This window comes from Budorcas taxicolor, chromosome 12, assembly GCF_023091745.1.
Source record: "Budorcas taxicolor isolate Tak-1 chromosome 12, Takin1.1, whole genome shotgun sequence".
NCBI classification, from domain to species: domain Eukaryota; kingdom Metazoa; phylum Chordata; class Mammalia; order Artiodactyla; family Bovidae; genus Budorcas; species Budorcas taxicolor.
In genome coordinates this window covers 25,717,416-25,733,105 of record NC_068921.1, presented here as the reverse complement: position 1 = coordinate 25,733,105, position 15,690 = coordinate 25,717,416, and the positions used below count along the sequence as shown (strand labels likewise).

The 15,690-nt window shown below is 45.0% G+C and overlaps 1 protein-coding gene across 1 annotated transcript in view; it reads right to left on the bottom strand.

The window, feature by feature from the left end:
- The window catches only part of DCLK1 (doublecortin like kinase 1), a 343,943-nt gene that overhangs the window by 18,345 nt on the left and 309,908 nt on the right, over nt 1–15,690 (bottom strand). Inside the window, exons 13-16 of the mRNA XM_052650125.1 lie at nt 15,359–15,436; nt 14,870–14,966; nt 12,249–12,329; nt 14–127 (exon numbers count right to left, since the gene is read on the bottom strand). Of these exons, the coding sequence (XP_052506085.1) occupies nt 14–127; nt 12,249–12,329; nt 14,870–14,966; nt 15,359–15,436 (370 nt within the window). The remainder of the gene's footprint in view (nt 1–13; nt 128–12,248; nt 12,330–14,869; nt 14,967–15,358; nt 15,437–15,690) is intronic.

Genomic DNA, 15,690 nt, shown 5'->3' with positions numbered 1-15,690 from the left:
TTCAGATGCTTACTGCTATGACAGAAACTCCAGCTGCTGTGCTATTCGGTTTGGGGCCTGTGTTGAAATGCTTCTTTATCTTTCCCGCTACTGACAGCTGATGTTCATTTTCTGGGAGGCCGTCGTCCTGGAGGAAAGAAATAAAAAAAAAAAAAAGGAGAAGAAAAAAAATGAGATAAATGGGAAATGAGGCCAAGATATTCCAGTAACAGGCAGTGATCTTAAAATTCATAATGTTTCAGGAAGAAACCAACCAGTGTCCCCTCATTAAACAATGTTGTTGGAAGTACTGCTCCAAGGGCTCCCTCTTGTTCACATTTGCTCTGAAATTAATTTGCTCTGTCATTTCACCCTCTTACTTTGTCCCTAAATAAAATTTTTCTGTTTTTGGTTATTAGTAAAATTGATTCCAGTCATCACTCTAGAGACATATGTCAAAGAGCAAGTTAATCTGGGCAACCAAAAAAAAAAAGAATCTAAAAAAAAATTTTCCCCCCTAACACAAGAGTTTTATTCTCTTAGCCCATAATTCTGTCCTGCAGCCAGAGGAAACTGATGGACCTGGGCTCAGGCAGGAACCCCTAAATAAACTCAGTCTGGTTCCACAGCCACTTGATCAGCCACTCCATAATCCCAGGCAGCTTTCCAGGGGGAAGGTTCTTCCTTACGTTTTCTAATTGTGTGCGTTTCTGTGTCTTATTTTTGGCTGTGCCAGGTCTTCCTGGCTGCTCAGGCTTTTCCCTCGCTGCGGAGATTGGGGCCTGCTCTCTAGCTGTGACGCGCAGGCTTCTCACTGTGACGGGTTCTCCTGTTGCAGAGCAGCGGATTCCAGGGTGCTCGGGCTTCGGTGCTCCATGGCACGCGGGGTCTTCCCAGCTCAGGGATTGAACTTGTGTCTCCTGCATTGGCAGGCAGATTCTTTACCATTGAGCCACCAGGGAAGCCCCCTTTCTTATGTTTTTAATCCTTGCTGCCCTTGACATACTCCACAGTGGAGCTCACTTGAACTAAGGCTTCTCCTCTCTGCCAGAGCCATTTACAATGAAGATTGGACTGATTTCTCTCCTTTGCTAACTACTGTTGGAATAATAAGAACCAGGGTCAAAATTATGTGCCACCATTTACTAGCACGTGCTGAAGAGACTGCACGATCCTTGAAGACAGAAAGTGTGTTTTGTGCACTATAGAATCCCCAGGTCTTAGCATGTACTGTGGCTCATAGCAGATGCTTAGTAAATATTTGTGGGATAAATGAATAAATATACAATTGTTGCTATCAATTCTGGCAAGACTTCAGCAGCATTCATCATTTTCCTTCCCTACTTCCTCTCCATAATTTTGCATGGAATTTCTTGGCTCTACCCAGGAAAATAAATTTGCTGCTTTCCAAGCACAGCAAGCTTGCTCCCTGGTCCCTCCACATGGGATTTACTCCTTTTTTCAGCATTCAGCTATTTGTTTATTAAGCTAATAGTAACTGCATGCCTGCAATGGGCCGGGCACTACAGTAAGTGATGAAGAAATAATAGTGACCAAAAACAGGCGCGGGCTTTGCTCTTATGGACCCTGTGGTCCTTCTCTTTCTTCAAAATTTGGGTCCTAATCACCTGTTCCAAAACATGTCCCATCTGTTAAGCACCATTCATTACAACAGTTCTTCCATATGCTCCTAATGCTTTTTCATTATATATATTTGCACTGTTTCTCTTCTCTTTGGTGTTAGGTGACCTTGTTTGTGTGCCTGTGAGTGTGTGTATATACACACACAGGTAAGTTTATGTGTAACTGAATCTTTGCCCTCTTGTACCACATCTTTCATGTTTTCTGTAATCTTTAGTGCAAGTCTTGGCTCAGCGCCCTGCACACAGTGGATGCTCAATTTATGCCCTTCTTGTGCTGCTTTATTAATGGCTAGGAGAGTGAACACTTATCCTGCTTATTAAGACACATCTGAAATCAAATCTAGACGAAGAGGGCTTTCCAATGATGCAGGGTGAATTCAAAAATTTTTTTAAATTCTGTATTGTGGAAAGAGATATGAAGTGAAGGTCGACTGGAGTAAATTTAGGTGGGATGATACCTGAATGGAAACAGTGTTGTGTGCAGTCCCCACTCTGTGCAGGGCTGTGCTGGGGATGGTTAGGCGGGGAAAAGATAGCATTGCCATCTGCCAGACCCTCCCGGGCTAACTGGGAGGCAGAGGTCACACACCACACCAAACAGTAAAACAGGCCAATAAGGTAAGAAAAGAGCTATTAGCACTCAGTGTAGCCACGTGGCTCAGCGAGAAACACCAAAGGAGTTTTGGGGAGAGAGGATGAGTTTCCAGTGAGCACCGACTTCACAAGGAATCCAGGATCCCACTAGGTCCCTGCTGGTAAGAGTGTCCTGACAGGTGTGTGTGTGGCGGGGCGATGTTGGTGCAGAGATGGGCCTGAGTGGGAAGTCACAAGGCATGTTTGCCAAACAACTAGTCAACTATTCTCCTTCTAGTTAAGAGTTTCCGTGGAAGAGAGACTGAGAGAAAGTTGAAAGAGCAGGGGAGGACTGGTCAAGGATGAGGCCCAGAAGATCTGGAGTTGGAAGCCTTGGTCTCAATGCGGAGTAAGCAGTGCTCTTTAAGAGGGGTGCAAATGCAGGATGCATGAAGGACCACCCTCCCTTTATTCACTTCCCAGCTCAACAGGTGAAAGAGAAGCTGGGGGACAGTCCCAGAGAATTAGCATTAGAGGCTCTAGAGTTTTAAACACAAGAGCAAACTCAGAGATACATGGAAAACAGCTTTTCTTTTTTGGTTAATGAAACAATAGCCTTGGAATCTAAGTTAGAATCTGAGGAGGATTTAAACATTTGATGAGATGAAATGAAATGATGTGTCTTTACTGAATGTCTTACAAGTGTCTTATCTCTGGTGTAATCTGAGGTTCTGCCTTGAAGGGACAGAGGAAGCAAGATAGAGTGGTACCTCACTGAGTGTCACTTCCCAAATTATATGGGTACTTCTGCTGCTGCTAAGTCACTTTAGTCGTGTCCAAGTCTGTGAGACCCCATTGACGGTAACCCACCAGGCTCCCCCGTCCCTGGGATTCTCCAGGCAAGAACACTGGAGTGGGTTGCCATTTCCTTCTCCAATGCATGAAAGAGAAAAGTGAAAGTGAAGTCACTCTGTCGTGTCCGACCCTTAGTGACCCCATGGACTGCAGCCTACCAGGGTCCTCCATCCATGGGAGTTTCCAGGCCAGAGTACTGGAGTGGATTTGCCATTGCCTTTTTAAGATTTTTTTAAATGTGGATCATCTTTAAAATCTTTATTGAATTTGGTTGCAGTATTGCATCTGTTTTACGTTTTGGGTTTTTGGCCCAAGGCATGTGAGATCTTAGCTCTCCCACCAGGGATTGAACACACAACCCCTGCATTGGAAGGTGAAGTCTTAAGCACTGGACCACCAGGGAAGTCCCTCCAGTCATTTCTTAATAGAGCTCCAGGCTATGTAAAGCAACACCATTTGTATGCGCTTCCGATGATAAAATGAGCTTCCCTGGTAGCTCAGCTGGTAAGGAATCCTCCTGCAATGCAGGAGACCCTGATTTGAAGCCTAGGTTGGGAAGACCCCCTAGAGAAGAGATAGGCTATCCACTCCAGTATTCTTGGGCTTCCCTGGTGGCTCAGACAATAAAGAATCTGCCTGAAATGTGGGAGACCTGGTTTTGATCCCTGGGTTGGGAAGATCCCCTGGAGGAGGGCATGGCAACCCACTTCAGTATTCTAGCCTAGAGAATCCCCATGGACAGAGGAGCCTGGTGGGATACAGTCCATGGGGGTGCAAAGAGTTGGACACAACTGAGAGACTAAGCACAGCACTAGATTATAAAACAGTAAGGAGAGAAAGGGGTAAGGAGCGAGCAGAGTTAACAGAGAAAGGCAGGAAGGTGACAAGAGGCAACCATTGCACGGCCCCGTGCTAACTCTACATCTAGGATCTCCTTAGTCCCCAGATTACCTTCTACACTGTGCACTGTTAGTCCCATTTTGAAGATGAGCAAACTGAGGCTCTGAAAGGTTAAAATTTTGCTCAAGGTCACAGGGCTAGAAACTGGCTGACTCAAGCCTGACCCAGGTTGGAACTCTGTCGTCTTCCCACCACACTGCGCTGCATTGTCAAGGGCATTCAAAGGCATCCAGGGTGTTAGCTCCAGACAGAGGTCCCGAGTTGTTAAATGGAAGGGCTCAGTGAGTCAGCTTTTCCATGATGAAAGTAGTACGAAGGTAAGGAGGATTGCATCAGGGGCCGAAGACACCAGAGGGCACATGGGCAGGGCTCAGTGGAGGCTGAGAAAAATTTGGATGGAGGTCAGTAAACAGGATGCTGAGCACTTCCGGGGGCCCAGAGGAATGTAGTTAGAAACTCGAAACTTTTAAGTCTAGGGACACTGGGCATCCACTCAGCTGGGATGTGGGGAGGTGATCCCTTGAGCTCTCGAAACGTCTGTGGAGCAGGCAGCGCTGGAAGGCCTAGCTGATCCTGGGTGACAGGAAGGTGCCCCGGGTCGCAGTGTGGGCCTGTGACAGGTGCGTGCAAACATGAAGGAAACAGCTAGTGGGGACTCAAGGGAGCAGCCTCTACTTAACTTCCCAAGGGAGAATCAGCCTTACTGCAGTCTCATCTCCTCACTTGCCCACCACTGCCATCTTTGCTAGAAACTTCTCTTTACCTGGCTTCTTCTTTTTCTTTTAACCTGCCTGTTTTCCAGCTAAGAGCTGACTCTCTCACCACGCACACAGTGGGCTTCGTGATCATTTCCCGGCTCTGTCCTGGTCCTAATCCCCTGTCAGACTCCTAGCAACTCTTTCAGATGTTGGGGCCTGGGGTTCAGGCCTCCAGCTTTAAATTCTGCTGAAGGTTTCAGCTTCCCTTGGGTTACGAGTTCATGCTGAAGCAATGAAAGTAGTGACACAACCTTACAAGCTGTCAGGGAAGCTTCTGACTTCATAAATCTTAAAACATTTTCAGGGTTGCTTTTTTTTTTCCCCCAATGAAATAAGGTGTCTCTGCTAGAGAAGGAACAACACACACACGCGTGCACACACACACACAACTAAAAAGTCTGCAGTCTCTATATCAATTTTGAAGGCTTTGAGCATAATTGGATTAAAAGGCAAGCAACTGGCTTTGCAGAGCCCTCAATCTGCACCTGAGGCATCCAGATTGATGATGGAGATTTAGCTAACTTACTATCTTGCATCAGTAGAATAAATAGGGCCACTAAAAAGATACATTTTTAAAATATATATATCTTCATCGCCATTATCCTGAATAGACGATGTGCCAAAAAATGTGCTATGAATTTTCCCAAACGTGACAAGCCTGGCAGTATGCTACGAATAGTTATAGTATTATTACCATACGTTCTGGTATGTAGGCTCCAGGAGTAGTTTCTGAAGTTTGACACGGGCTGGTTGTGGTTTGAGGTTAGTGGTTTTTGATTTAGAAATTCCCGTCCACTACTTGGCAGAGCATTGCAACTGACAAGAACAAAATTAGTTTGCAAAATGGAAAATGAACTCCCTCAGCTGTCTGCAGGAGACCTAGCCTCCTGCTCTCCATTCCTCGAGCGGATGTTGGGGAGGAGCTGTCTGAAGGGGTGTGGGGCTCAGTCGTGAAGTCATTCAGTGAAGTGAATTCCTCTCTCTACGAGGGAAACCATTCCAGGGGTCGTGCTGTAGAAACCTTCCTTCCTTCACGGAGTTTTGTTTTTGAATCATGGATCTGGTTCTCGGTCTACTCACTGCCAGATTCTATTATTAATAATACCTGTAAATTTATGAGAAGGGTGGCAGTCTGGAGTGGTTCACTACCAGAATATCCTGACTTGGTTTTAAGCAATCCCAAATCCATTAGCACACTCTCCAATAGTGGGTCCATTTCACAGCCCTTGACTCTTAACGATTCCCAGCTGGACAACATCTCTGGATTCTGACTCCCTTGTCTCAGCCCTTTGTATCCTCTGTGTCCATAGTTCACACTGCTCTTGGGGAGAAAATGTGAAGTAAATTAATATCTATCTTGGAGGAAGGAGAGGGTAAGCTGCCCAAATGGAAAGTAGAATTCCATGTCCTCATTTACAACTTACAAATACAGACAGGTGGTTTTATTTATTATTACTGTATAATTGGGGACTCATCTTAATTTCTAGCAACAATTAGATGAATGCCTATTTATCTTTGTATGGGTAGTACTGAATTTTATGAGCAGAGAAGAAAAAACATATTATCTAGGTTCTTGTTTTTTTCTCCTTCCTCTTTTTTTTTTCTTTTTGAATATCTTGGCAAGATAGTATCTTTTCAAAAGAAGGGTGAGAAAAAAAAGAGGTAAAAATTTAAAGGCCAGGAAGGTGATAGGAAGTCTTGCATGGACTAGGTAACTACCCTTGACTTATTTAAACCTGCCCTTTCCTCTAGACAAGAGGTTCTCTATCTTGGATTCACATCATAACTTGTTGTTGTTGTTTAGTTGTTAAGTTGTGTCCAACTCTTTTACAATCCCATGGACTGTAGCCTGCCAGGCTTCCCTGTCCTTGGAATTTCCTAGGCAAGAATACTGGAGTGGGTTGCCATTTCCTTCTCCAAGGGATCTTCCCCACTCAGGGATGGAACTTGCATCTCCTGCACTGCAGGCGGATTCTTTACCACTGAACCACTAGGGAAGCCCCACATTATAGTCACCTAGGAGAAGGCACTGGCAACCCACTCCAGCACTCTTGACTGGAAACTCCCAGGGACGGAGGAGACTGGTAGGCTGCAGTCCATGGGGTCGCTGAGGGTCAGACACGACTGAGCGACTTCACTTTCACTTTTCACTTTCATGCATTGGAGAAGGAAATGGCAACCCACTCCAGTGTTCTTGCCTGGAGAATCCCAGGGACAGGGGAGCCTGGTGGGCTGCCATCTATGGGGTCGCACAGAGTCGGACACGACTGAAGCGACTTAGCAGCAGCAGCAGCCTTTAAAATTCCTGATGTCCAGGCCAGTGAGGATCAGTATCAGAATCTCTAGAGGCAAAACCCAGGCATCAGACTGCATCCTATCGACCTACTAAGCTTTGTGCTAAAGATTTCTTTGAGCCTCAGTTTCATCATCAGGAAAATAGTTGAAGGTAGAACACAGATTTGTAGATTTATAGCACTGAGACGCACCTTCACCTATGGTATGAGGAGAATAACATGAGGTAAAATATCAAAACCTTGAAAATAAAAATCAAATAATAGGGGACCTCCCTGGCGGTCCAGTGGTTAAAAATTCACCATCTTTCCCATGCAGGGGATGTGGGTTTGATCCCTGGTTAGAGAGCTAAGATCTCACATGCCTCTTGGCCATAAAACCGAACATAAAATACAGGAGAAATACTCTAACAAATTCAATAAAGATTTTTTTTTTAAATCCAGTAACAACAATCTATTTGAAATACAGTGCTGATAATATAATCTTAATTACAAACAAGAAAGCACTTTGGCACTGTCATTTAAGCTTATGAACTGAATCACTAACCTGCATTTTTCTACTAACAAATTGTCATTTGGAGAAAAAGTGACTCAACCTTATTCCTACTCCCTAGAATGGTCCAGATATAACATTGTCTATTCCACCCTCATATGTGCCTAAATCATGGTTCCCCACTAGAGGAGGAATAAGGTAGATAACCTTGGCCAGGGCAGTAAGTGTAAGAGAAGGCTGTGACACTGGAGAACACAGCGAGCTGATAATCACGTGATCTATGCGGAGTCCAGAGCACACAAACAGGCTCGTTGTTTGGATGACGGGTTTTTGTCCTTAATCCAGTTTCTCATACGCCTGTGCTGATCACAGTTTGCGTTTCATCAGTACGTAGCCACAGATGATAGAGTCACTGCCTGCTTCAGACTCAAAGTCTCCACACATTTACCAAGTACCTACAGAGTACAAGCACCTAAGACTGTCTGCTCAGGCCCTTCACATATGGTGAAAGAGAGTGAAAGTGAAAGTTGCTCAGTCGTGTCCGACTCGTTGCAATCCCATGGACTGTCTAGTCCACAGAATTCTCCAGGCCAGAATACTGGAGTGGGTAGCCTTTCCCTTCTCCAGGGGATCTTCCCAACCCAGGGATTAGGTCTCCCACATTGCAGGCTGATTCTCTGCCAGCCGAGCTATGCGGACGGTGGTGTAAGATGACCATCCCCAGGTTGCCCACGGTCAGCCAGCGCTCCTTCCAGGGGTCTGCAGCCTTTTCCCAGACACCTGGCTGCACACTGCCGCTGCCTTCATCCCTCTGGCTCCTGGGCACCATCCACTGAGAGACCTCGTTCATGACTCTTTCAACAGCAGAGCAGAGGTCCAGACACCAAGGAGCACCCAGAGTGTACAAAAAATAATGGGAGCCTAGAGGACGTACCCTGAGTAACGTTCAAACAAGTGACTCTTGTTGACTAGATTTTTTTTCCAGTTCTGTTGCCCTCACGCTCTGCTCTCTGTTTCATAAGAAGCTGTCTTTTCAGTTCCGAGTGTGCCAGGTGCAAAGGGCATCATACAGCAATAGAGAAAATCAGGACAAATGGGAATGTGGGAAGAGCTTTCTGACGACTTCCTTAGGGCTTCCTTCCTTAAAATTATTACATTCTCCACCCCTCCCTGCCCCTCGCTTAGGTGGCATCTGCTGCAGTGATCAGATACAATTTGATCGCCAAATGCAAAACGTCTTGCTAACTGGGCTTCCTTTTACATTCCTAATTTATTTATTTCGATCGGTGTTGTTCATTCATTGTACTCAGAGACCCCAACAAATACTAAATGCTGGCTGTGAACACTTGGATACATATTTTTTCCATTTGTTATTGTGAGACAAAGAATCAGTTTTTTTTACTAGTTACTACATAATTTCAAAACTTAAGCAATCACTTTACACATTTTTTTTTTTTGCTAAAATTGCTATTTTCTGTTGGAATTTAACATCTGTTAGAATTATATTAAAAGGTATGTAAAATTTTTAAATCTCCTAGATAATGCCTTAAATGTTATCCCTCCTTTTATTTAAAAAATTTATTCATTTGTGTGTTTATTTTTAATTATTCTTCACTGCTGCCTGGGCTTTTCTCTACTTGCGGCAAGCAGGGGCTCCTCTCTAGTTGTGGAGTGCGGGCTTCTCATCACAGCGGCTTCTCGCGTTGTGCAGCACGGGCTCTAGGGCGAGTGGGCTTCAGGAGTCGCAGCTCCCGGGCTCTAGAACACTGGCTCAGCAGTTGTGGTGCTCGGGCTTAGCTGCTCCAAGGCACGTGGAATCCTCCCGGATCAGGAATGGAACCTGTGTCCCCTGCACTGGCAGGCAGATTCTTTATCACTGAGCCACCAGGGAAGTCTTAATTTCGTTTCTCTACCCAACTGAGTTGGAATATATTGATGAAGGGTCATTCGCTTTGCAATCAGGGTGAGGGATTATTTTGTTTCCAGTAGCATCTCAGGCACCTCACATGTGCCTCCCATTCACAAAGACAAATTTGCTCCCATTCACAAAGTTCTCCTAGAACAAACATCCATATCCTGCCTCAGCTGGCACTGCCTGATGTCTCTTCCCCGCCTCCTCCAGGAAGAAGGTCTGACTCTGTGTCCTCAGGGAAGCCTTCCATCCAACTTCCCCACAGAGCCTGGCGGGGGTGGTCCTTCTCCCACTGCCAAGCTTTATCAGATTGAGCTCCTGGAGGGCTGGCCTGGCAGGTGGTGGTCCTCTGATGAAAATGTATTTCGGATCTAAAATGGATGTTTGTAACCTATGAACCTCTTTCCTGCATGGCTCTCTGTGAGCCTTCCAAGGCGGTGTTTCAAATTCAGATTTTCCACTGTATTCTGTGTGGTCACACTCTGAATGTTTCCAGTGCTAACATGCAGGGTGACAGTTTGAGGACCATGGGCTTTTAATTAGCACACAGATCAGTCCCAAACAACTGCTGCCACCAGGAGAGCCTGCAGCTGGCCTGTGCCTCTTCCACCCTGGACAGCTAAGAGAGAGGCACCATGACCCACTTTGGAAAGACTGCGACCTTGCGTGAGCAACTGTTACAGCATGCACTCTTCTGCGGCATTCACAGTGCTTTCTTGTATAACAGAGAGAGGGGCAGATGCAGTGTGGTGCAGGACTTGGAGTGAGGATGTCTGGTTGCGAATCGTGCTTCAGTCACAAGCCCAGCTACTTGGGAAAGTCATCCCTCGTAGCCTCTGTCTTTTCATTTGTAAAATGGGCATAATAAAACCCACCCTGCCATTCTTGCAGGCTCCTTATTAGATTTGCATGAGGTGCTTCCTAACCTTTCCAGCTTTATGGAAAAGGAGAACTTTTGCTTAGCACCATAGGGGTAAATCCTAAGGTTGTAAAGCTGGAGATAACGGCTCCTGGACTCTGTCTGACTGTCCCCACCAAGGGCTGCAAGGATGCATCTTTACACATCTGTACATCAGTTGGGAAGCTCTGCTGTGTCCAAACAGTTAACAAATCTTAGCCATATACCCACACAAGCTCACATTCCTATATATTCTCCATAGATATAAAGCCTCCCAGGACTTTCCTGGTGGTCCAGTGGTTAAGAATCCACCTGCCGATGCTGGGGACACGGGTTTGTTTCCTGGTCCAGGAAGATTCCACATGCTGCGGGGCAACTAAGCCCGTGCACCACAACAAGAGAAGCTACTGCAATGAGAAGCCTGGGTACCACCCACCAGAGCGTACAGCCTCCACTTGCCGCAACTAGAGAAAGCCCATGTGCAGCAAGGAAAGCGCAGCACAGCCAAGAAAAAAGAATAAGTAAATACAATTAAAAAAACAGCAAAATCCTCCCTGTGGGGTGGGAGAAGCCAGGTTCAGATGTGTAAAGTGCTGAACCTAGGCCCATGGCCATAGAGTGGCAGAAAATGAACAGGACCCCAAGCTCCTGTCCACCTCGGGTAGAATCTGTCTCAACACTGTGCCTTCGATCATAACCTCATCCTCAGTCACTAGTTATCTTGGGAAAACATACCCAACCAATCACCAAAGTGGTAATTCAGAGCAATGGAACATTTTGTTGCCTTCATTTTACAGCCAGATCCCTCAAGGCAGCTGGCAAAATTCATATCAATGAACTGATGATGTTACACCTGCCTGTGTCTGCATCTATACCCAAATCTATGTCTGTCTTCTGTTCTGACCGCAAGAATCGTTAGACCCAAGAATGGACTTCCACACATGTCAATAAGGGCTGTAACTGCCCCTGGGTTAGATGGTGCTAGTGGTGAAGAATCTGCCTGCCAATTCAGGAGACGTTAAGAGGCGCAGGTTCAATCCCTGGGTCGGGAAGATCCACTAGAATAGGAAATGGTACCCCACTCCAGTATTCTTGTTTGGAAAATTCCATGGGCAGAGGTGCTTGGTGGGCTCCAGTCCATGGGGTTGCAAAGAGTCGGACACGACTGATTGAGCATGCACACGGGGTTATAAATTAATCTATGTGAGATGCTTAAAATGGTCCTGGGCAGACACTATAAGCTAAACACTCTGTTAGTATTTATTATGATGATGATTCAAAACAAACCATATCAATCAGTTAGAGAGAGAGGATCAAAAAATAATGACTCTACTCTGGAGACTTCTTTCACAGCTAAAGGAATGTCATCAGATCCTTGTACTCAAATAGCAGCAGCAGCATCTGGGAGCTTTTAGAAATCTAGAGCGTCACATGTCCGACATTACCATCTGCATTTTAGTAAGACCCCCAGGTGACTTGTGAGCACAGGCAGGTTTGAGAAGTGCTGCACTGCAGAACCCCGGGGCTGGTGCAGAGACCCTTGGGTCACTGGCATTTTTGGTTAGAAATGATGCAAAAGCAGCACTGACTCAGAAAATCTGCTCTGTCTTATTGATGGACTCAGTTCTAATCTGGACCAGAGAACGTAGGTTGCAGGGTCGGGGGTGGCGACCATGTGCAATCCCACCCCCACCCCCACAGAAGGCAGTCCCATCTGAATCAAATGAAATGCTTTGTGCAAGGGACCGTGAGAACACATGTCAGCACAGATACATCAGAGGCCCTCGCGGAACAAGGCTGAGATCCTGGAACTGTTCTGGCATGTTTGGGGGGGAGGAACAGACGCAAACACAACACTTGAAACAGGGGGCAACATCATTAGGAAAGTTGTGATTTGAGAAAGGGAGGTTTAGGAGTAAATACAGGGAAGGGAGGGAGTCACTTACGTTAACCCAGGGATGTTCAAGGACCTGCACGGCAGAAAATCGCTGATCGACATCCACCAACAGCATCATAGTAATGAGCTCCTGTGAACAGAAACATTTGATGCTGTCTGTGTCTAACACTGAAAGTAAAAAATGGCGTGTTTTCAAATGCAGAGGTTCTCTTTTATCTTGGAAAACCATTTGTAAAAGCTCTAACCTTAAATATATCAACTCAACTTACCTGTAGCCACCTTTTAAAGGAAAGGTGAATATTTGGAATTAAAAACATACACCCTGTAGTTGAGGGAAAAATATAAAGTGAAATATTTAAAATTAATTTCATAAAAATGTTTTTAGTAGAAGGAAATAAAGTACACAAGTGAAAGAATGAATATTCCTTTCTTCGTCTAGCATTTTGCACTTTAAAGACAGAGTCGAACATTACTTAAATATAGAAATCACATTTTAGAAACCTCTTAACTAACTTTTCACTTTGCCAGCTGACAGAAAAAATGGATTTTCTTCTCCTAACTGCAAGAGCATATTTGGGTTTGAAAGAAAGGAATGAGGAAAGACGTAGGGGATTGCCAACAGCTAGTTGGTAAAATAGAAACTGTTCTTTAGCAGCCAAAGAATTCAGAGGAAATATGTTAAAAATGATTCATAAATTTCCAGAACAATCAATAAAAGTAAAATAGAACCATTAAGAAACAAACTATTGAATGGTTCTGAAATTAATGCATCTCTGCCATGAGCTCAAATTTTTTGCACCAGAAGAGCACAGCTTGGGGTTTAATGATGAAATCTGTCAGACATTTGTCTCCTCTGGATTAGAAGTTCCCATGCAACAAAATGGCTAGATAACGTATTATCTGGTCCCTCACCTGCACAGACTCTGAGTACTGCAGCACAGCGGGAATCATTTATTCCCAATGATGTACAGATTCAACCTGTACTCTCTAACTTGGGCCAGGACTTAACTAAAGTGACTACTGTGTGTGTGATGTTCTTAGCAGGGGGCCAGGACTTAACTAAAGCAACTACTGTGTGTGAGGCTCTTTGCAGGGTGCTGAGGGGGTGCAGGAGATGCCCTCTGCCCTCCAGTTACGGAGTGACAGCACTGGGACCTGGGCACGTTGCCAAAGAGCCTGCTCACAGGTGAAAACTTCTCCACCCCCACCTCTGCAGCCGTTATCATCCCATCTCCTTCCACCTCTGTGGCTCTTCTTGGACACTTCTCTCAACTCCACACACTTTCCTATGTCCAGAGGTCGATTCCTGGATAGTTGAAGAAAATGAGAGATTCGGGCCCACTGTGCACCATTTTCTATGGAAAGTGGCCAGGCCTAAGGAGTCGGATTTAAAATTGAACTTACACTCAGGATACAGCCAAAGAAGAAAACAAGTACACTGAATAACCAAAAGATAATTAGTTGCCAACATCAGTTTTGCAAAAATTTAAGTCAATGCTTAGAGACATATACTTGAGGAATCAACTAAAAAGTTTTCTTTTTTTAATCTCAGAGTCTACTAATTTCTCTGTGTAAGAGTTTCATAGTTTTCTTAGAGGTTGCTCTTTTAATGACAAAAACAATACGCTTTGTTCCTTGTCGTGTCTAAATCCTGGCTGTCTTCCAGGTCCAAGTTACACCATAACTTCCCCATGGTGTCTTTCTTGGTCATTTTAACTCATGTTGAGCACCTTCACTTTGACTGTCTAACAGATCATTTAATTCCCTCATTCTTTTATCCATTCATTCAGTATACGCTGAGTATCAGTTACGTCACTATTTAGGCACTGAGGTATAGTAATGAATACAATAGACAAAAATCCTTGTCTTGATGGAATTTACATCCTAGTGAGGAGAGCTAGAAGACGAACTCCATAAATAGGATATATCCACCTAGCTATATCTAGGTAGTGAAAGTGAAAGTCGCTCAGTCATGTCTGACTCTTTGCAACCCCATGGACTATACAGTCCATGGAATTCTCCAGGCCAGAATACTGGAATGGGTAGCCTTTCCCTTCTCCAGGGGATCTTCCCAACCCAGGGATTGAATCCAGGTCTCCCGCATTGCAGGTGGATTCTTTACCAGCTGAGCCACAAGGGAAGCCCAAGAATACTGGAGTGGGTAGCTATCTAGGTAGGCAGACAGATACAGACAGGTAGTTAGACGGTAGACCAGATGGAGGTAACAGTGTAAGTGTTATAGAGGGATACGAAGCAAAGGACAATAACGTCAGCCAGGCAGGGGTTCAGAGCTGCAGCTGGAAATAAGATGTTCTGGGAAAGCTTCACTGAGAAGATGACATCAAGCCAAGACCTGAAAGAGGTGAAACAATAACCTGTACGGAATCTGAGGTGGGCGCCAGCCTGGCGTGGGCAGAGCACAGCTGAAGGCTGCCACAGCGCAGCTGGAGCGGCCACAGTGAGTGATGAGCCAGGGAAGCAGAGGTACCCGGCGAGGTGGATGACCTGAAGACTGGGAGCGCTTGGGGAGGCCAGTAATTACGACGGACATGCACACAGAAAGCATATTCACCATACCATTCGTTTCTTCACACAGGATGATTCAGAATCAATAACTGCACAGAGACACAGGCTATGAGGAAGAGGAAGGCACTGGAAGCCGAAACCTACCTTTGCAGAGTCGGAAACGTTATCCCAGTATGGAGAAGGGAAGTCCACTTGCCCCATCAAAATCTGATCAAAAAGCACCTCCTGGTCATCACCACTTCTGTTTAGACGAAAGACAATAACAAGGAATAAACACAGGAAAATGCCACCTCACGGTATCCTTATGCATTGGAGGCCTTCCTTCCCCCGTAAATGTGTAAAATGTGTGTTTTTAAGCAATTCAAAATGTCAGTATGGAACCGCTTTGGCAAATTAAGAAAGAATGAGTTTTTAAATTATATGAGAAAGATTTATGGAAGGCATGTAAACTAGCGTGCACAACATGGAAAAAATAACAAGTCCTTATTAAGCAAAAGGTAGTAAAGTTATGTTCTTTAACACAGCATTCCGTTCTTTCCTGCTACAGGCTGCTTTATGCATGGAGGCTGAATGGATCATTCAGAGAATGGACAAATGCCTTGTGGGTGCTGAATGAAGGATCACTGCCCATACCCACGGAACGGAGGGAAACCACACAGCAGGATGTAAGTAATGACGCCAGCCGCCCAGATGTCCACCTTGAGGCCATATCTGAAAAGGTAAGTGACGCCGCCATTAGCAAAGTCGGGCCAGGACAAATCATGGAGCATGGTCAAATGGATCATTCTGCTATCATAAACCAAACAGCAAACCAAGCAAAAATTTTTAAAAAGCCACAACTAGCACTAACATACAACCCACTGGCTAAACAAAATTCAAGAAAAGAATAATAATTTAAAAAGAGACAATTTAAGGCACATGATTAAAAATCAAAGTAATGCTAGGGTCATATTTAAATATCAGTA